The following is a 21,854-nucleotide window of genomic DNA, read 5'->3' as shown; positions in this document are numbered from 1 at the left end:
TGAGAAAAGTGATCAATGTTGAGTTCAATTAAGGGGTTGCTGCAATGTCCAGGGGTGCAATGGCAAGGCCCAAGAGACAGTGGAGGAGAGGTGTGTGTGTGTGTGTGTGTGTGTGTGTGTGTGTGTGCGCGCGCTTGAGTGTGGGTGCCCTTGGAAGCCAGAGGCATCGGATCCCCTGGAGTTGCAAGTGGTTGTGAGCTGTCTGATCGAAACTCAGATCCCCTGCAAAAGCAGCAGGCGGTCTTAACTGCTGAGTCATCTCTTCAGCTCCTTTTCTCCCTAGTTTGGCCAGAATGTCCCATAGCTGTGATCACTTGGTAGTGCACGTCTCAGTTTGGCTTCTTTGGCTTCTTTCACTGTAATAGGCATTTCTGCCTGCCACATCCACCCCCAACTTTTCATGGTTTGATAGATTTACGTATGCTAGGCAAGCACTCTACCACTGAGCTATATCTCAGGTATCTAACATTATAAACATATCCATCACCAAAGAAAATCCCATCAGACAGCACTGAGCTAAAAATAAGATTGTGCATGAAGCAGCCAGGGGTGCATCTGTTACACCTCGGTTTCCGACCTACATCAGACCACCCTCTTTCTGTGCCCATTAGACTACGGGCAGTTGACTTGTACAATACACCTTGTAGAACTCAGGCAGAAAGCTTCCCAGAAAAGAACCTTCGGCCACTGGCAGGGGACCATGGGCACAATGACGGAATAGGGAGGCTCCAGACCCTTATTTAACATTTGACCTCTATTTTATTTACTAAAATGTACCACAAAGTGTACCACACTTTGAACTAGGATTTCTCCAGAGGACAAACTTTCTAGTAAGTTCTTTCTTTTCCTTTCACTCGCCTGCTCCAAACAACCTGGAGCCAACTGTTCTGCCTCCATTTGGCATGTGCATCTCCAATGACTGGAGTGGTCCCAGGGAGATGGAAAAGAAATCAGGCAGAATGACTCTTCTTGGAGCATCCTAGCCAGACCTGGAAAATGGATGTGTGAGCTGCTATGCACTACTTTGAGATCCCAGGCTGGCCTCAAACTCACTATGTAGCTGAGGTTGACCTTGAACTTCTGAGTCTCCTGACTCCACCTTCGAAGTGTTGGAATTACAGGCATATTACATCATGCCTAGTTTTATGTGTTGCTGGGGACTGAATTTAGGGCTAATCACTCTACCGACTAAGCCATGCCCTAGCCAGGATTCACTTTTTTTTTTTCCTAAATAAAATTGTGGCAAAATACACATAACATTAAATTTAACATTTACTTATTTATTAGACCTGGGGAAATCAAACCCAGAGCATCATCTATTCTAGGCACCTATTCTCCACCCCTGAGCCAGCCCCAGCCCACAGTAACCATCTTGATAAGCCCTGTGGCATCAAACACATTGATGGTACCCATCCTTTTAAGGCCTTTTGAAATTTTCTCAAGCAGAAACCCTGCAGCCATTGAACTCCTGATGCCCCGGCTCCTCAGCCCTGGGGTACCGTTGTCCTTTCTCTGTGTTCCGATGGCTCTCAGGACCACACACATGGGGCATCTTAAAGCATTTGTCTTTTGTTTCTGGTTTATTTCATATCTTCAGGGTTCTTCCATGTTGCAGGGTGTGTCCAAGTTTCCTTCTTTTCACACAGCAACTCACTTTTACAAACTTTGGTCTCATGTAGAAACTGACAAGACAGTGGACTGATTTTCTAGGAACTAGTAACACTGTTTTTGTTATTTTTTTTGCTTGATTTTTTTTAGCCAGTGAATGAATAAATAAAGAAATGAGCTTTTTATATTTACTGACACTCTGCCAAAAGCAAATGCAGTCAGGCAGCAGAGGCTATAAAGTTGGAAGTGATTTCAGAACTGAAAGAAATTTCAGAATTTCAAAACATTCCCACTTGAATCCACATGTCCGGATGACAGTCAAATCGAGTCATTTGACAACACTACCATCTCCAAAGACTTCCAGAGCACTGAGGTGGGTCTGATCTCTAGGTGCCTTCTAGGGGCTGCATTCCACGTCTAAAAAAGTCTCCCCACTCAAGATAAGAACCAAGTCCTCCTTGCAGCTCCAAGCACAAACTCAGAGTTCTTATTCTCATCTACATTACACCCTTTAACTGGGTGTCTGCATGGAGATTTAATAACATGCAAGCAAAGAAATGTGAAATCTGTCACTTGACTTTTTGGGAAAATACATCTAAACTTTAAAAGCCAGAATGCTTAGGCAATTATATTTTTTGAACTATAAAATGTATTAATGAATTTAAATGTCAGATTCATGATTAAAGTCAGATTATAATATAGGGTTTTTTGTGTGTTTTACAATAACAGATCCTAGATCAAAGCAATGGGCTCAGAATGAAAATATACTTATAGGAGACTGTCTCTTTCCTGCTACAAAGGCTGTCATCAGCATTGGAGAAACCACAATTGTAAACTGCTTATTTTTCTCTTTCCTCTTGAATTAATTTCCTTGAGCACTTAGAGAGGCAAGTTACCTTTCAAAACCCAAAATCCTTTTTATCTCAGCATTTTGCCATGATCATACGGTATAATGAGTAGATTTCCTCCACAATTTATAATTATCCAAAAAAGAAAGCACAATCTATAGTCCTAAAGAAAGATGATGGAAGGAAAACACTCAGATCAGCTGAGGCTATCCCCACTCAGCCACAGCAGATAAGAATTATCTTTAGATTTGCTCAAAGATGGGAACCTGCCTTCTGAGCAAGTTCACATTGCTGAAGATGAGGTCATCCTGTCCTGGCTGCATCCAGCCCATGAAATATAGTTTAAGCCTGTGTTCCAATGAGGCCACATTCTTAGCTGTGGGAGATACATCCCCAGATCAATTTGCTGGGCTAGCAGTGGGGAGATGAAGGGAGTGTGAGACTGAGCCAGCTCACATGTTTCTTAGGAGCTCTCTATGGGAGGCCCATCGCTGCTGTAGGCCTTACCCCACTCCTATATTGCTGTCCTCAAACCTCCATCCCGTTTCCTCATTCCTGGCATCAGAATCACAGAGCACCCAGCTTGCAGGCACTCCCTAATGAACTCATCCCTGATTTCCCACAGTGTGGACCATGAGAACATCTGCTGGCCTGGGCCATGAGTACGATGCTCACCACAGACATGACTTCCCATGGTCTTGTGATCCTAGTCTTTCTATTCAGAGCCACTGAAACTGTTTTAATTGCATTTATTTACTTACTTATTTTTAATTTATTACTCTGTATATGTGTGTGCATATGCCACAGCATGTGTCCAGATCAGTGGACAACTTCTCTCCTTCCTCCATGTGGGTACTGGGTATCAAACTAAGGTTGTCAGGCTCAGTGGGAAGCACCTCTACCCACTGAGCCATCTCCCTGGACCAAGAACTCTATTTTGATGATCCCATCTCTTTTTTAATTGCCCAGATTCTCCTACAAAAATCACCATAATTCCAAGATCCTATTTCCCTTTTGCAGCTCCCATCTCTTCTATTTCAAAGAACCCAGCCCCATGGGCTGTCCCTTCTCCCTCAGCTGTTCCTTCCAGCTGTTCCTCCACCTGCAACCCCCTAATCCAGTGTTCTTAGAACTATACTGGGATACGGGCTATTATGTAAGGATTTGGCTGTACCATCCCACCTCTAATCAATTCAGTTCCAGACCTTGGAGAGAACTCTCTGGACTGTGGCAAGCCATAAGGCCATAGCTGTAAGCTGGTGACAGTCACAACTGAAGCACTGAAAATCCAGAGACTGAAGAAATTTCTCTGTAGATAAAAACGGGCTCTTCCTTTGAGCCAAAACATTCTCAATTTTTAAAAAGATGATAATCTAATCTAAGAACTGAAAAGACTAGAACACTTGCATTTGTTTTCTAATTTATGATGCTGGAGAAAAAAGGATAAAAACATAAGTAAGAAGTTTCATGCTTCTTACACAGTTCAGGCTGACCTGGTATTACTAAGTGTTTTTAAATTCATGTGTAGCACAAAGAGGCGAAGACGTTTTCATTCACCTACATTCTGCTTAGAGAGAGCAGGGCTTTGTTTTGGAAGAATGTGGCCACATACCACCATCACCCCCTCATCTGACGGTGGAAACAACTATCAAGGAGATGAGAGAACTGCTTAGAAAGATTTTAAAGAAGAATTTAGGAGCTGGGACGGTAGCTCAATCAGGAAAGTGCTTGTTATGCATGCATGAAGGACCTGAGTTCAAATCTCCAGCACCCAAGCAAAATAGCAAAATGCCTGGCATGGCAGCACATGCCGCCCCACCCCCACCCCTTTTTAATCTTGTTTTTTGAGACAGGGTCTCCCTGTAGCCCCAGCTGGCCTGGAACTCAGTATGTAGACCAAGCTGGCCTTGAACTCACAGAGATTTGCCCGCCTCTGCCTCCTGAGTGTTGGGATTAAAGGCGTGTGTCACCACGTTTGCTTAGTTCATGTGAGTCTTAACAACAGAAGAAAAGACCCGCTAAAAATGCACATGCCGTTTCCCATCCATTCATTCAGGGTTCCCAGGACTACTCTGTCTTCTCTTGTATCACCAGCATCCAACATGCAGAAGTTTTACCCATCTGACCATATGCACAAGACACATATAAATTTGTCATCTGTGATAATATAACCGCTCTACCTGTTCTGACATAATCAAAGATCAGCTACATTAGAGAAATCAGGACATTTCTCAACTCCTAAGTTACCACAAACATAAACTGAGACTTACATTTACTCCTCGTCTGTCTCCCAGATACTGAAAGAATTAGTTAAAACTGTGAAAGCTTGAAATCAGTGAAATTTCTAGACAGTGTATTCTTACTTAGTGTATAAGTAAAATTTTTTGTGATAAAACTAGAGGACCATTCTCTAATAATGGATTTTATTGGCTATATAAGGCATCACAATTAATCCTTAATTATCAGCTGATGAACAATGATGTCTTAATTGTCTTACAGCTAAAAGCAATCTTGGGAGCTCAGTGTGGTGGTACACACCTATGATCCCAGCACTTGGGAGGCAGGGGGATGAAGGGTTCTAAGCTAGCCTGGGTTACATAGTGAGGCTCTGGCACACATACACACACAGACATGAAATTGTAAAAATAATCTTGTCATAACTTTTAAGCAATAGTCCCTGACCTGGCTTACTTCTCTTGTAACATGTGGTCCATATGACACCATTTACAGAATGTTCTAGAAAATAAAATACAAATAGAGCTATAGTAATGGACAGTTGATCAGCCGCTCCTAGGGAGGGGATTGATTGAGGGGAAGCGTAGGTGGAGGGATTACCAGTGTGGGGTTAGGGGGATCTTGGAGAACAATACTACCTTAATTGCATACTACCTTAATTGCAATGTTACCTTCCTGGGTATATGCACTGTTGAAATATTGTTATATAACTTCAAATACATACAGTTTTTACAAATTGTACCTCAACAAAGCTATTTTTTTAAAAGAACTTTTTGCATTCCACTGTTTCAGGATCTCTAGGTCTGCCTGGAGGTGCAGCTTATAGGTAAAATACATTTGCTGTGTGTGAAGTCCTGGATTCAGTCCCTTGCGCCAAAAAAATAAGTCTGTGAAAGCAAAGTGCTGTGGTATTGAGTTAACAATCTGGAAGTCTCAATTAAGTATAAATTAGACTCAGCATCTGTGTGGATAGATTCAGTTGTCAACTTGACATACCTGGAAAGAGGGGCCCTTAGTTGATAAATTTCCTCTTTTCTTGATTGTTAGGTGATGTGGGGGGGCCCAGCCCACTGTGGGTGGTGCCACCCCTGGGCAGGTAGTCTTAGGTTATACTGAGCACAGGCCAGGGGGGCAAGCCAGTAAGCAGGACCCAGGTTTGGTTCCTAGCACCCACATGGTAGTTAACAAGCATGTGTAACTCCAGTTCCAAGTAATCTGACACCCTCTTCTGACCTCCATGGACACTGGACCACGCGGATGCACTGGCACACATCCAGGCAATACGCTCATACACATAAAAAAATAAAAATAAAATATAAAAAAATAAAAGCAGAAAAACATTGACCACTAAATGAGATTAGCAGCTTTCCAATAATGACTCTGATGAGGGGGGAGCTGGGAAGCGTCTTGCTGTGGTTCCAGAAACAAGCTACAAGGGCTATTTCTGCTTTCCTACCCACACCAAAGTGAACAGCTCTGGGTTTTGTTTTCTGCAGTGATGCAACACAATGATGCTGTCTGCTGAGTGGCCAGGCGATGTTGCAATGCGTTGTGGTGGGAAGGGAGCATTGCCTATCCTGCCGGACTCAGTGCTGAGCCTGCATGCTGTTCCTGGAAGTACCTCCAAGGCAGGAGACACCTGCCACACAAACCAAGCTGGATGCAAGATTCTGGGATGTTCAGACTATGAAGGAAGGCTAGCTGCTGCCTTACCGCCCAAGCCCATCAACCAAACAGCGTGTGAGGGGCCTGGATACAGAGCTGTGCTAAGCATGTGTGAAATCCTGGGTTTTATCTCCAGCACTACCAGGAAAGGAAGCAAGAAAAACTGCTAACAGCATGAGAGAGCTCTGGGCTGAAGGCTGACAGGAGCCAGAGGCTTTAATGGAGGGAAGCCTCCCTAAGGGCTGGATTGCACAACCTGTCCCCACCCTGAGCTCTGTTGCAATCAGAACCACAGCTTTCAAGCCTCCTTTTTCCAGATATACAGAAAAGCCTCAGTTAGCAGAAAAACAAGTGGTGTTTCCCCTACTGCATTTAGAAGGCATTTTTATGTCTTTATCTCATTATTCCTGTTGGACAGATACAAGGAAACAACTTCAAGCTTGAGAGGCACCTAGTATGTTGTTTTGTAATGGACCATGATGTTGAGCTCATCTCTACAAAAAGATAACCCAGTTAAGCCCACCAGGTAGGCAGGACAGCACAATCTCAAGTGGCCAGAGATGGGAAAGTCAGGGAAACACCAGGAAGTCACAGCAAATCCCCTTTCATGGAAATAATCAGCTTGAGAAGTGTTCAAGACACTGGTTTCCTGTTAACCAAACGCATAATAAACTGCATTGTCCTAAAGGGCTGACGTGGCAAAGCATAATTTTTAGGCGTATCCCCTCATCTTTTGGTATTCTTAGGTGGTTAAAAAAAAAAATTAAGAGCAGCTGGGTCCTTCCAAATGGCACACCCTGAAAAGTTCGCCTGCTACAGCATTTTTGAACCTGGAAATTGGGTTCATTTGAATCCTCCCTTTTATTTTTTCCCAGCACCCATTACCCCTTTCAGAGATGAGGACAATTCACTGGCAAGTTTAGTTTTCAATCATTTCATCATTTTTCCCTCGATGTGAACTGCTGTCACATTGAAAACTACTCTGTAGCTCCCTTGAAAATGGTCCTTTGTAAAGATGTCATGTCTTTGTAAAGGTATCATTTGATCATGTGATTCACTGCTAAAAATATTTTAAAGAGTAGAAGAGAAATATTTTTATTATTTTTTTATTTGTATGAGTGTATTGCCTGCATGTATGTGCACCATGTTGTATAATGCCTGGGGAGGTCAGAAGAGGGTGTCAGATTCCCCTGGAACTGGACTTACAGATAGTTTTAGCTGCCATGTGGGTGCTGGGAATCAAAACTGGGTCCTCTGCGAGAGCAGCCAGTGTTCTTAACCACTGAGCCATCTTTCCAGCCCTCACTGTTAAAATTTTTAAGTTCAGAAAACTGAGCTAAAAAAATAAGGATGGGAGCAGTTAATTCTGAGAGGCAAAGAAAACAGTCAGATGACTGTGCATTAAATCAGAACACTGTGACAGACTAGAAGCCATAAGCACACTGGAAATTTATCAGCTTAGGTTTAAAAATCCTCATGTGAAGCAGGGTGTGATTGCTGTATGCAGGACCTACCATATGATTCACACTCAGCAAGCAAGAGGGACATCTTAGTATTGTCCACATGTGTAGAAGGCAGGTTCTGAAGAATGACAGACCGAATGTATAACTCAGCAGGGTAGCTTATGTAGAGCATGCCCTGGGTTCAATCCCCAGTATCAAAACCAAACCAAACCAAAAAGCAAGCAAAGTAACAGTGTATTCCTGGCTAGAGGAAAGATCACCCAGGGATCATCACAAGTTGATCACATTCAACATCCTAATGGTTTTCTATGAATCTATCACAGCACAGGCACCAGCAGCAGCAGCAATACCTGCAGCGCTCTGTTCACTTGAAATGAACAGAACTGAGGCACACACACCCTAAAAAGCCTGTACTACTGGCTCTGCTCCTGACACCATCTCCGAGGTTCAAATACCTTTTAAATGTTAATCTTAAGCAAGCCTCTTTATTATCTCGGGTCACTGGGCTATTTCATTATCTTTAGCACTCCAGCCTTTCTCAAATAAGTCAGCATGACCTTCAACTCCAAAGCCTTCAAAGATAGCACGGCTGGTGAGGCCCGCAGTCTACTGCAGAGACAATGGGAACACACCAGGCATTCTGCTAGCTATGCCTTGCATTCACATGACAGTGGGGTTTCAAAGTTCTCTGGGCCAGACCTGCTCCCCCCACCTGGGCCTCCTCCCCATAACCCTGCTATGTAACCCTGAAGAAAATGTGCCTTAGTTGCCCAGTGACTCTCCTGGAGTGGTGGGGGTAGGGAGCTCAGGCTGGATGCCAAGCCTCCTAACTTCTCTGTCAATACATGTCACCACCCTACCCAGCTCTGCTGGGGCCACCATGGGAAGCCCAGTCTGGATGACCTATCCTTTAACAGCTCCCTACAGGCCAGGCTGGTCGGGCTGCCCACTCCCACTCAGATGCCCACACCTGCCTGCCCTTTTCTGCTGACTTCCCCGTGCTATTGAAGATGGAACAGATTAACAGAGAAAGACCAAGCAATGGGAATAAAACACACGTTAACAAGAAGCAAACTGCTTTCTTAAGATGATAGCTTCTATTTGAATGCCATTCATTTTCTTCAAGATAAAAAAGTTAGAAAAAGAAGCCCAAACTTATCTGGGTTTTGTTGTTGTTGTTGTTGTTGTTGTTCTTTTTCTGAGTTCTCAGTCTCTGTCCTACCTAGTCTCCTGGCTAAGCTAGTGACAAGAATAAAACAATGACTGTGGGAATATTCTGGAAATAGTTTTCCAAACACAGCATCTCAGCTGCACGGAAGCTAGTATGTAAAAGGGATAACACAAAGAAACTTGGAAGAAAGGTCCAAGTCCTATAGCAAGTCTGCAGGAGATACAGCCCCAAAGGGCTGGAAGACAGAAATGAAAACAAGACTCCACAAAAACCACAAGGCTCTCAGGTTTGGGCACCTGGTTGCCATACCTCCCTGACAGGTGTCCTCTGACATCAGCTCAGCCTTCTGCAGGTGAATTTAAGTTGCCTTCAGTGCCAAAGAGCAAGGCTCCAAACAGCCAACTGTGTGCAAGTGTTTGTTTAAGGGGGGGGGGCGGGCGGGAGAAAATCCCCTCTCTGAATTGGCTGGGATTCTGTTCCTAGAGATGTAGAGAAAAAAAATTGGCTGGAGAAAATGTTAGCCCTCGGGGTTTTGTTCTAGCTATAAGCTGTGCCTGGGAAGGCGGAGAAGCTACTTTTCCTGGCGGAGATTGGTCCTTAATATACAACTTTCCTCCCAGCTGCTCTCCCTGGAATCTGAGGATTGGAGGTGTCTTGGAACTTGACCCAGAACAAACACCTGCTCCAAATTCCTAGTCTACATTATTCCAGCAGCATGGGCTCTGTGTGGACCCCACCCATGTCCCCCTAGGACTTGTCCTTTCTTTCTCCTTTAAAAAAAATTTTAATAGCGCTAGCCATGTAGTCAGTGGAAGAACAGTTACATGTCAAGGCTCTTTGTTCAATTCTCGGCACTGCAGAGACAGAAAATGAGAGGGAGAAAGCACTAACAGAAACCAGGAGAAATCCAGAAATAGAGAGAAGGCAGGCGAATTCAGAGGCAGATACAGAATGATACAGCCACAAACCCAGGAACTGAAAACCACAGGACCCTTCCCTGCAGCCTGCCTGGGTCCTCACCTCCAAGGTGAGCCCTTGAAAAGTTCTCCACAGCAGATACACGCCCCTATCCACCATGGCCTCCATTCTCACAATAATTATTCTTTTTTCGTTTTGTTTTTGGGTTTTTTTTTTTTTTGTTTTTTTTTGAGACAGGGTCTCCCTGTAGCCCCAGCTGGCCTGGAACTCACTATGTAAACCAGGCTGGCCTTGAGCTCACAGAGATCCACCTACCTCTGCCTCCCAAGTGCTGGGATTAAAAGTGTGCTCCTCTGAGACCAGCACTGGTAGTATTCTTGACCATGGCTTTCAGGAAGAGAGACAGTGGCCAGACATGGCTAGGAATGTCTGTCATCCCAGCACTCAGGAAGCTGACGTAGGAGACCTCAAGTTCAAGGCCAGTCTAGGCTACATAGTAAGGCCCTGTGTCCTCTGCAAGAGCAAGTAGTGCTCTTAACTGCTGACCCATCTCACCAGCCCCAGATTTATTTATTTATTTATTTTTATTTTAAAATTTTATTTTTATTTTTTATGTGTATAAGTGTATTGCCTGCATGTATGTAAGTGCACCTGTGTCGTGCAGTGCCCGAGGAGGACTGAAGAGGATGTTGGATCTCCTAGAACTGGAGTTATGGACAATTGTTAGCCACCATGTCAGTGCTGGAATTCAAATCTGGGTGTTCTACAAGAACATGCAGTGCTCTTAACTGCTAAGCCATCTCTTCAGCCCCTTATTTTTTTTATTTTTTTAGAAGCATTTCATTACAGCTTTAACATACTCAGTAACAGTTTCCAGAGCAAAGATACATCTCTTTAAAACGTGGCTATAAAGTTTTTAGGTTCGTTGTTGAATTAATACAGTTATACAGTTTTAACCTTTAAAAACGATCTCCATTTCGTTTTAAAATATACTGTTTCTTACAGAAAAACTCATTGTTTTTGCTAATAACACTGAGATGTTGGTGCACGTGTCTCTCATCTGTATGTATCTGATTATTACTAGTCATAATCGGTTGCACTCAGATCCTTGGCACTTGTGTGTGTCTATAAAGTCATCGGGTGGATTTCAATGGTAATGTTTATCACCTCTACTAATTAACATGACATAAATTTTTATGCTTCCTCCTCAAATATAATTCATTTTCAATTGTGTATGCATGCGTATCTGTGGGAGTGTGTGTGCATGTGAGTGCCATTGCCTACAGAGGCCAGAAGAGAACACTGGAGCCCTTTGAACTAGAATTGCAAGCAGTTGTAAACTGCTTGATGTGGGTGCTAGGAACTGAACCAGGGTCTCTAGCCCCTGTTTTTATATTTTGGAGATGGGGGTCTCGTATGACCCAGGCTGGCCTCAAACTCCTTATGGTCTTTCTGCTTCCACCTTCCAAGTGCACTGCCACGCCCGCTTGGTCCTAAGACCCGTATGTGCCTTCTCTACTATGAGGCACAGGCACTGTGCTCCAACAGCAGCGGCAGGTCATCTGTCAGCATCTCCCCATTAAACTGATATGACTGAATAGTAGATCTAATTCAGGTTTGCAACATCAACAGAAAGGCCATGGAAGTCAGAGTCTGGATATCCAAACAGTACTTGAGAGAAAAGTGAGGACCAGACAGTAAACTGAGAGGTGTTCACGCGTTCGTGTCTGCCTCTGAGTGTTCACAGAAGCTTCATTCACAGTTCCAACAGAAACCACCCAGATACCCAGATACCCCAGGGTTCAGCAAGCAATGGCCCTGGTGCCCATGGAGCCAGCCTGCAGCCCTGCAAAGTTTTCAGTGCTTTCCCTAATAGTGAACATGAACTAAGACTGCCTAGCTTCTATCTCCTTAAATGTCTGACCCTTACAGAAAGTGTGAAAACCTTCAACCAGAACATGGAACGAAATAGCTATTAGAGACCACATGTATGAATCTCAAATGTCTCAACAAGCCACGTGTGCTACTGTGCCTGTAACCCAGCTACTCAAGAGGCCAAGGAGGCAGCAGGATGGATTAAGTCCAAGATTTTCACCTGGACAATACAGTATGACTCCCATTTCAAAAAATATGTACCTAAGTGAGCCAGGCATGGTGGCACACATCTGTCAGGGTGGCACACATCTGTCACGCCAACACTGGGGAGGCTGGGGCAGAGGATTTAGAATTCAAGACCAATCTGGACTATAAAGAGAGCATGTCTGAAAACATTAAAAATAAAAATGAGCCGGGCGTAGTGGCCCACGCCTGTAATCCCAGCACTTGGGAAGCAGAGGCAGGTGATCTCTGTGAGTTCAAGGCCAGCTTGGTCTACATAATGAGTTCTAGGACAGCTGGGGCTACAAGGAGACCCTGCTTCAAAAAGACAAAAAAAAAAAAAGGCTAGGTCAGGTGGTGTCCACCTGCAGTATTAGCACCTAGGAGGCAGAGGTAGAGGGGTCACTTGAGCCTAGGAGTCTCAGTCAATCTGGACAGCCCAGCAGAGTAAAACAAAGATCAGCTGAATCAGCACCAACTTAACTGTCCCAGACCACTTGCTGTGCCCTGTATAAGGATTACAAGGTCAAGAGCAGGAAAGGCTGAGCATGATGGTGCACGCCTTTACCCCCAGCACTAGAGAGGCAGAGGATCTCTGAGTTCAAGGCCAGCATGCTATATCTACATAGCGAGTTCCAGGCCAGCCAAGGCTACACAGACCCTATCTAAGAGCAGGAAGAATCTTCCCAGTGGCTGCCTTGGACAGATAGCACAGTGTTGAGGGCTATCACCTCTACTAATTAACATGACATAAATTTTTATGCTTCCTCCTCAAATATAATTCATTTTCAATTGTGTATGCATGCGTATCTGTGGGAGTGTGTGTGCATGTGAGTGCCATTGCCTACAGAGGCCAGAAGAGAACACTGGAGCCCTTTGAACTAGAATTGCAAGCAGTTGTAAACTGCTTGATGTGGGTGCTAGGAACTGAACCAGGGTCTCTAGCCCCTGTTTTTATATTTTGGAGATGGGGGTCTCGTATGACCCAGGCTGGCCTCAAACTCCTTATGGTCTTTCTGCTTCCACCTTCCAAGTGCACTGCCACGCCCGCTTGGTCCTAAGACCCGTATGTGCCTTCTCTACTATGAGGCACAGGCACTGTGCTCCAACAGCAGCGGCAGGTCATCTGTCAGCATCTCCCCATTAAACTGATATGACTGAATAGTAGATCTAATTCAGGTTTGCAACATCAACAGAAAGGCCATGGAAGTCAGAGTCTGGATATCCAAACAGTACTTGAGAGAAAAGTGAGGACCAGACAGTAAACTGAGAGGTGTTCACGCGTTCGTGTCTGCCTCTGAGTGTTCACAGAAGCTTCATTCACAGTTCCAACAGAAACCACCCAGATACCCAGATACCCCAGGGTTCAGCAAGCAATGGCCCTGGTGCCCATGGAGCCAGCCTGCAGCCCTGCAAAGTTTTCAGTGCTTTCCCTAATAGTGAACATGAACTAAGACTGCCTAGCTTCTATCTCCTTAAATGTCTGACCCTTACAGAAAGTGTGAAAACCTTCAACCAGAACATGGAACGAAATAGCTATTAGAGACCACATGTATGAATCTCAAATGTCTCAACAAGCCACGTGTGCTACTGTGCCTGTAACCCAGCTACTCAAGAGGCCAAGGAGGCAGCAGGATGGATTAAGTCCAAGATTTTCACCTGGACAACACAGTATGACTCCCATTTCAAAAAATATGTACCTAAGTGAGCCAGGCATGGTGGCACACATCTGTCAGGGTGGCACACATCTGTCACGCCAACACTGGGGAGGCTGGGGCAGAGGATTTAGAATTCAAGACCAATCTGGACTATAAAGAGAGCATGTCTGAAAACATTAAAAATAAAAATGAGCCGGGCGTAGTGGCCCACGCCTGTAATCCCAGCACTTGGGAAGCAGAGGCAGGTGATCTCTGTGAGTTCAAGGCCAGCTTGGTCTACATAATGAGTTCTAGGACAGCTGGGGCTACAAGGAGACCCTGCTTCAAAAAGACAAAAAAATTAAATTAAATTAAAAAAAAAGCTAAGAGTGTTACTACTATTAAAAAATAAATGAAAATGAGCACAGAAATGAAGAAAGCTTCATGCTAAGTGAAAGAAGCTGTCAAAGGCGCCATCGATGTCATTTCTGTGCAGGGGCGATAAAGACAGCAGTGACTGCTGGGGACAGAAGAGGGAAGGGTCTGTCTTTTGATTATGGTGGCATCTACATGGCTGTATAAATTTGCAAAAACACATGGAAAGAATCACTTCACAAGGTAAATGTTATAGTGTATATACATTATACTTCAATTGAAAATGCAAAGGACAAGGAAAGAAAAAAGCAATTCAAAGCTGGCTAGCAGGGTGTGGCAGGGCTAAGTGCTGGTGACCCCAGGCAGTTCGTGATGCTTGAAAGTAGGAAGTGTCCATCCTAAGAGCCTCAGCTCTGAGCTGGGAGGCAAAGCAAATAGAACCTGACTTGCAGCTGTGGTCTCTGTACCCAGGCTGCTCCATGGAGAGGATGCCTCCAAATACCATAAACGCTAACAGCCATTGGGCCAGTAGGAGGATCTGGATATATCTGGGATCACTACCAGGAAGCATGAAAAATGCAACACCCAGTCCGATCCAGAGAAGAAAGGCAGAGGTGTTTGCCCCCAGCATCCACCTAACAGGGCAGAGGGGCTAGAAGACTCGGCAGGCCCTTCCTCCTCCATCCTGCACCACAAGGGGCCTGCAACACTGTAGAGGCAACAAACACACACATACACATGTGGGTGCACACACACATATATGTACACACACACATGCAGGGAGTGGGCTTAGACAACCTGGACCTGGAGTAGGGGAGTGAGAGGACCCTAAGGCTGGGAAATAAAAGACTTGGATTTGCATGTCAGTTCTGCTACTTTCTAATGACCCCAGATGATTGCTGTAAAGATGGAAAATGAGGAGCATGAGGAGCCTATCCTACTCTGACACTGACATTTTCCCTCCTGCCCAATATCTCACAGGAAGAATTCCCTGTCACTCAGATTCTCATGTCTTCCAGAAATGTGTTCCACAAGCCAGCCCTGAACCAAGAGTGAGCCTCTCCACACTTCCAAGGATTCCAGATCAGAAGACTACAGGGGTGTGCTATCATGCCTGGGTTATACAGTGCTGGGAATTAACTCAGGATATTTTTTAACTTTTAAAAAATGTCTTTATTTATTTTTATTTTATGGGTATGAGTATTTTGCCTGCATATATGTAAGTGCACCAGTGTTGTAGAGGGTGTTGGATCCCTTCAACTAGAGTTACAGACAGTTGTTAGCCATCAAGTAGGTGCTGGGAAACAAACCCAGGTCCTCTTGGAGAGTAGCCAGTGCTCTTAACCACTAAGCCATCTCTCCAGCCCCTGAGCTCAGGGTTTTTGCAGGATAGGCAAGCGCACTCTACCTATAGAGCTTCATACCCAGTCCCAAACTATCTTTTTTTTTTTTTTTCGGTCTTTTGGAGACAGGGTCTCCCTATAGCCCCAGCTGTCCTGGAACTCACTATGTAGACCAGGCTGGCCTTGAATTCACAGAGATCCGCCTGCCTCTGCCTCCGGAGTGCTGGGATCAAAGGCGTGCTCCACCACGCCCAGCTCCAAATCATCTCTTAAACAAAAACCAAAACTTGAAGTAGTGGCTCATGTCTTTAATTCTAGTACTCAGGAAGCTGAGGCAGGATTACCTCCAGTTTAAGGTCAGCTTGGACTACATAATAAATTCCAGTCTACAGAGCAAGACTCTGTCTCAAAACATCAAATTAAAAAACTTCTGAAATGAGAAATCACATGTATGTATGTATGTGTGTGTGTGTGTGTATGTTAGTGTATGTGCACCCATGTACCTATGGAGGCAGAGGAGGCTGTCAGCTGTCCTGCTCTGTCACTCTCCATCTTATCCCCTTGAGACAGTGTCTCTCACTGAACATGGAGCTAGGCTGGTGGCTAACGAGCCCCAGCAATCATACCATCTGCCTTGCCTGCCCTCAGCACTGGGGTTACAGGAGTGCGACCATGCCCAGCTTTCTACTTGGTGGTGGGAGATTCAAACTCAGGTTATCAAGCTTGCATTGCAAGTGCTCTTTACACACTGACCCATCTCTCCAATCCCTGCCTGAAATTTTTAAATGAAAATTTGTTTATCAGTGAGTTGTCATAGTAAGTATAAAGGATATGAAAAAAACACAAAATATAGTTCCTCTATAAAGTAAATGAACTCAATTCTAATTTTAAGCAAACCCTTTCAAATTGTGTTGAATACTCAGTTTGCGTTCCTCTCACAGTATAAAAATCTTAGTTCTTATATCACCAGCTGCTAGTCATGAACTGTGGAGTCTAACCCTAAACACTGACTAGCTTAAGGTAGGGTGGTAGTTCTCAAACTTACCATCTCTGTGATAGCCAGAGACTCAATATCGGCCTTTACCTCCATATATTAGAAAGTTGAGACCTCTTCCAAATTCCTGCAAATTTGTGTGGCTTTCTTTTTTGCCTCACAGAACTCTCCATCCCTGCTTGAAGCTTCCCAAACCAGCCCATGTGGGACCCAGTGACAATCTCCACCTGATGTGACTACAATCTCTTCCATCCCATCCCTTGGAACAGTTTCCTGAAGTACAAGTTCAGTCTGTCCCAGAGATGTCCAGAGGCAGAGCTGCCTACTACTGACAATTCTTTGCTGTAATGACAACTGTGTTCAGAAGACAAACAACTTATTCTTAGTAGAAAACAATTCCCACCATCACATGTGTTCCTGTAGAGCCATTTATTCACATTAGCCATCTTCTGAGATCTGACTTTCATAAAAACTCAAAGCCCTTTTCTGATGACAACTGGATAAGTGTGATAGTTTCACAGAATCTGTATGCTAACAAATCATTTCCCTTTTCATTTTGTTAAGATGCTGAAATCTTTGTCTTTAAGGACCATTCTGTTCTGAGAACTGCCTAGCCAATGCATAAATCTAACTTGAGAAGCAAAGGAATTTTTAAAAGCAATCTTTTTTTTTTTTTAATGTTTAAGAGTATCTGAAGAGGTTTAATTTAGAAAACTACCATGCTGAAGAAAGAAGAGAGCATTTGGGACAAAACTCACCTATTTCAGAAGACCAGTCAGCCAAATTTCTCAGCTAACTCTACATTTAAAAGTTTTTAGCAAGTATACATTTTAGAATCTTCTGTGCGACCCAGAACACACACTATGCTTCTAATTAGGTTCAGCTGCCTTATGTTAGTAATAAAACTGAAAGAAAGGGAGAGGTGGGGGTGGGGGCCTTGTTAATCCTCTTGCATGGCCTGCGCATCTAAGGCTCCCACAGAATATAGCACGTTCTTTTTAAATAGCCCAGTACGGCTGGTACCTGGCCCAGCCCTCAAACATTTCAAGGGTTTTTTCTTTTTTTGGTTGTTTTGTTGTTGTTGTTGTTTTTCATTAGGTCTGGAAGGGATTTCTACAAGAGTTGGAGCTCCAACCGACCCCGCGGCCCGCGCTCCAGGACTTACACCAACGCAGACGGACAGGGCATCTGGCTCCAGGGACAGTTGTACTGAGCCTGAATAAAACTCTCGCTTCCTTCCTGAACCGTGCAGCTCACGTTCTTGTTCACGATGTAGGCGCACCAGTTCCTGGGATGAAGAGAGAGGGGCAGAGTTAACTTGGAGAACAATGAGGCCGGTGAAGAGGGGGCAAGCTGACCCAGCAGCTGAGGGTCAGGAAGCCGCTGGTCACCCGCACCGGAGGCGGGAGTTTGCCAAAGCCTCCACCTCAGGTTGCCGGGTGAGCCTTTGGAAGACCCAAGAAGAGCCCCACGCCCCAGGGGCTCCGGGATTTGCCGGGGGTCTGTGGCAGGTCGCGCAAATCTGCAGGACATTCCCTCCCTTCCCGGGCCCGCCATAGGATGCTCTCGGCGTCCGGCGGGGAGCACATGGCCACCCGGAGGGGATGACGCCCCAAGAGTCCACGGGGATCCCTCGGCTGCCGCCCGTCGCCATTGGCATTGCGGACCGAGGAGGGGACAGGCAGGGACCTCGGACTCCCGGGCTAGGGGCGAGCAGAGGCAGCGCGCACTTACTTGTTCCTGGCGCTGGGCCGCGCGGGGTACCCAGGCTGCGAGCCCGCGTGGCACAGCCCCGCGCCGCCCAGGGTCCCCAGGGCCAGCAGGACCAGCGCCCAGCGCCGGGGCGCGCGGGGTCCTGGCCGGGTCGCCTGCCACATCGTGCGCGTCGCACCAGGCTGCGGGCTACGGCTCGGCGGCCCCTCCGGCTCTCGCCCCCAGTCCTCCGCACTGGCCTCTCCTCAGTCCCTCAATGACGCACAGGTCCCCCCGGGTGCCGCCCTCTTTATTTCACTTCCCTCTCCGAAACGTGACTCTGCCCTCCGCCGCGTCTCCCGGCCCTTCGCCTCTCAGCAGGGGGTTGGGGTGAAAGAGCCAAGGGGTTGGGGACCAGGGTCTCTGTTACGGAATTTCCAATTACTCGTTCCTTTGGTCTCTTCCCAGCAGCCCAGCAACTCCGCCTCTCACCTTCCAACCCGCGCGCCCCTGGCCCCTCCGGAAGTGCACGGAGGCAAGGATGGGGCTCCCACCTCGCTCCCCGCCCCAGTGCGAGCCTCCCTCCCATGGTGACCCCCCGGGCATCTCCAACAGTCCCGGAGGGGACACAGGCAGGATTTCCTATTCTGAGGAGCCACACATTTCCCCACAACCTTTAAGCACTTGAGAGTTCGGAGCGCTTGGGCTTTCTCTGGAACTGCTGGTGCAAGGATTTGAACTTTCCAAGTGTGCGGGCAGCAGCTGGACAGTGGAAGCCGCAGCTCCGGCTTCCAACAGCTGCCCTAGGTCAGCAGCAAGCTCTGTCACACGCTGTAGTAGTAGTGAAAGGTGGCGCTCTACTGAGACTTTTCTCTGTCATCATTCAAGGCATTTACTGGGCTCTCGAGATGGCTCAGTCCATAAAATGCTTGCTCTGCAAGCGTGAAGCCCGGAGTTCAGATCCCCAGGCACCCACATAAAAAGCAAGGCAGGGTGGCATAAGCTTGGAGGAGACAGGAGGATGGGGAGGGGGTTGCTGGCCAGTAAGTTTAACCAAACAGTTGAGCTCCAGGTTCAGTGACAGATCTTCTCAAGGAATAAGAGTGATTGAGGAAGACACTGGACATCCGTCTCTGGCCTATACACACACACACACACACACACACACACACTTACACACTTTTTTAAAGGCGTTTACTGTGCTGGAGTCTTGTATTTGCTTCTGAACAGTTGAGGCACTGAGGGCCTGCTTCCCCTCCCCTCCCCTCCCTTCCCCTCCCTTCCCCTCCCCTCCCCCCTCCTTTTTCCATATTTTCTGCCTACTCCCAAGCTACAGGAACCTCTGCCCATTTCTTTTTAGTGTGAAGTAACTCCATGGAAGAATGTGAAATAAAATCACCAGGAGTTGGGCTTTGTGATATACTTGGGAAGCTGGGGCAGGAGGATCCCTTTGCAGGCCAGCCTGGGCTACATAGTGAGATCTTGTCTGAACTGACTAGCTAATTAAGATCACCATCAAAGTGTGGAATTCTCAGGGGTGTGGAGGGAGCTATGCACTTGAGACCACTTGTTAGACCTCCCAGCACTGTAATTTGCAGGCTGCCTGGGCTCACTGTGGTACTGGTAAGCTATAGGTTCCTGGCTGTAAGTTGGGTGGGCAAGAAAGCTCCACTATGTTCCTGTTCTGCTAAAATGAAGCTATTGGCTCATTTTTGTTTCTCATATGATTTGTGTTGGTAGTGTTGTTGGGTCTTTTGATTTACAAATGGAAGAAAGAAAATTCCTGAAGTAGAAACTTTACAAGAGCCAAGCAGAAAATTGTACCATGTAAGGACATAATCTGTTCATGAACTTTCTAAATGGAAGATTATGCAAATAATGAACTGAAGTCATCTCAGCCTTCAAAAGAACCATGCTGGGTGAGAAAAAACAGATAAAAGACTGCCTTGTGTAATCCAATCTATGCCTTTCTGAATGACTTCCCAGACTTAAGCCATGTCCACAGAGGCCAAAAGAGGGTGTCAGATCCCCTAAAACTGGAGTTAAGAATGGGTGTGCACTGCCATGCAGGTGCTGGGAACCAAATTCAGGCCCTCCGCAAGAACAGCCAGTGCTTTTAACAACTGAGCCATCTCTCCAGCCCCAGCAGTATGCACACTGAACAGCTAAGCCATCTCTGTCCCCAACTTCCTTTCAGTGTAGGTAATTCTCAAATTTGAAAGTGGGTTGAGCTGATCCTGCCAACGCAATTGAAAACATAGCAGAAATCTGTCGGACTCTGAGCAGCAGCTGTACACGGAGACAATGGACTGTAAGGTCTCTGTATCTTAGGGTTCCACATCCATGTAGTCAAACAACCACACATCAAAAATACATGAAAAGACAAAATCGGGTCCGAATTAAGTACATTTCTTGTAATTGGTCCCTAAAATATAAAATAGCAATATTGTATTGTAAATGGTATTTGCATTGTATTAAGCATTATATGTAATGCTTATATAAGTTTTTGGTTGTGCACAGGTTATGTGCAAATTCTTTGCCACTTTACATATGGAACTTGAGCATTGTGTGTTCGTGGGATTATGGAAGCAGCCCCCAGGTTACCAAAGGACGATTATATGTAATCAACAAAAAAATATTGCTTATCAGTAGATGAATTTTATTCTAAGCATCAGTTACATGCTAGTATTTTTGTTTGGTTGGTTTGATTTTTTGAGAGAGGGTCTGGTTATGTAGTGCACATTGTCTTTAAACTCATAGCCTCTGCTTTCCAGTGCTGGGATAACAGGTACGTACCAGCACACCGGGATAGCTGGTGCATTTGTTACATGGTAGGCATTGTAGGGAAAAAAAATGCTGGTATCCATAAGGGAGCCCAAACTGCCATGGTCCTGTCTTTACAGAGCTTCCCGACACTCCTGTGAGAAAGGGTGTAAGTGCCTGTGTACACAGTCAACCTCATGCCAGTGCCTTACTGCTCAGGCTTCTTGAGACACAGGCCCTGAACGCTAGGTGTGGGGCTGCTCCAGGAAGACCTAAGAAGATCTTAGTGCACACCACGCTACCAGACAATTTCTTGTTTCTCCTGTCCGAGAAGGATGCTACAACCTCAAGAGCCAAAGACCCTTCCACAAGAAATAGTACAGAGAAACAGCCTGTGTATGGAGGGAGGGGCTTAAGCACATTAAGAAACAGAATTGGGCAGGTCATCTGATCAAAGCAGAAGCATTAACCTAGATATGGCGGGCAGAAAGCCGCAAGCATGGATTCTGCACACTCTGCCAATGACCTTAAGAGTGTTTGAAAACTCAAGTTTCCTGTAAAAGTGTGAAGGAATTTCTCTTGAGTTAAAACAGAAGTATCACATAGTAACCTGCACCCCTGATTAGTGTGATTGGTTTACCTAAAGCAAAAATCCATGATGAATTTGTTTTTTAGCAGTGAGGGTTGAACCTTGGGCTTTGTGCACATGAGGCAGGTGCTCTGCCAGCTGCATTTCCAGCCCTAAAAATCCAAACTGAAACAGTTTCATAAAATCCATTCCTGGGGGCTGGAGGGATGGCTCAGCAATTAAGAGTACGTAGTGCTCTTCCAGAGGACCTGAGTTCAATTCCCAGCAACCATGTCAGTTGTCTCACAATCACCTGTATCACCTGTAACACCAGTTCCCGGGGGATCTGACACCTCTGGCTTCCTCAGGCATCTGCATTCATGTGCACATACCCATATGCAGACACACAATATGCATAATTAAAAATAAAAATAAATTGAAGCTGGGCGTGGTGGGGCACACCTTTAATCCCAGCAC

The 21,854-nt window shown here is 45.6% G+C and overlaps 1 protein-coding gene across 1 annotated transcript in view; it reads right to left on the bottom strand.

The window, feature by feature from the left end:
- Emilin2 (elastin microfibril interfacer 2) overlaps window positions 1–18,408 on the bottom strand; it is a 57,173-nt gene extending 38,765 nt beyond the window's left edge. Inside the window, exons 1-2 of the mRNA XM_008834702.3 lie at window positions 18,089–18,408; window positions 17,520–17,642 (exon numbers count right to left, since the gene is read on the bottom strand). Of these exons, the coding sequence (XP_008832924.2) occupies window positions 17,520–17,642; window positions 18,089–18,231 (266 nt within the window). The 5' untranslated portion in view covers window positions 18,232–18,408. The remainder of the gene's footprint in view (window positions 1–17,519; window positions 17,643–18,088) is intronic.
- Between the last annotated feature and the right edge of the window lie 3,446 nt (window positions 18,409–21,854).

This window comes from Nannospalax galili, unplaced genomic scaffold (assembly GCF_000622305.1).
Source record: "Nannospalax galili isolate Female #2095 unplaced genomic scaffold, S.galili_v1.0 scaffold155, whole genome shotgun sequence".
Lineage (NCBI taxonomy): Eukaryota > Metazoa > Chordata > Mammalia > Rodentia > Spalacidae > Nannospalax > Nannospalax galili.
The sequence above is the reverse complement of the archived record's forward strand: the minus strand, read 5'-3'. Positions and strand labels throughout refer to the sequence as shown.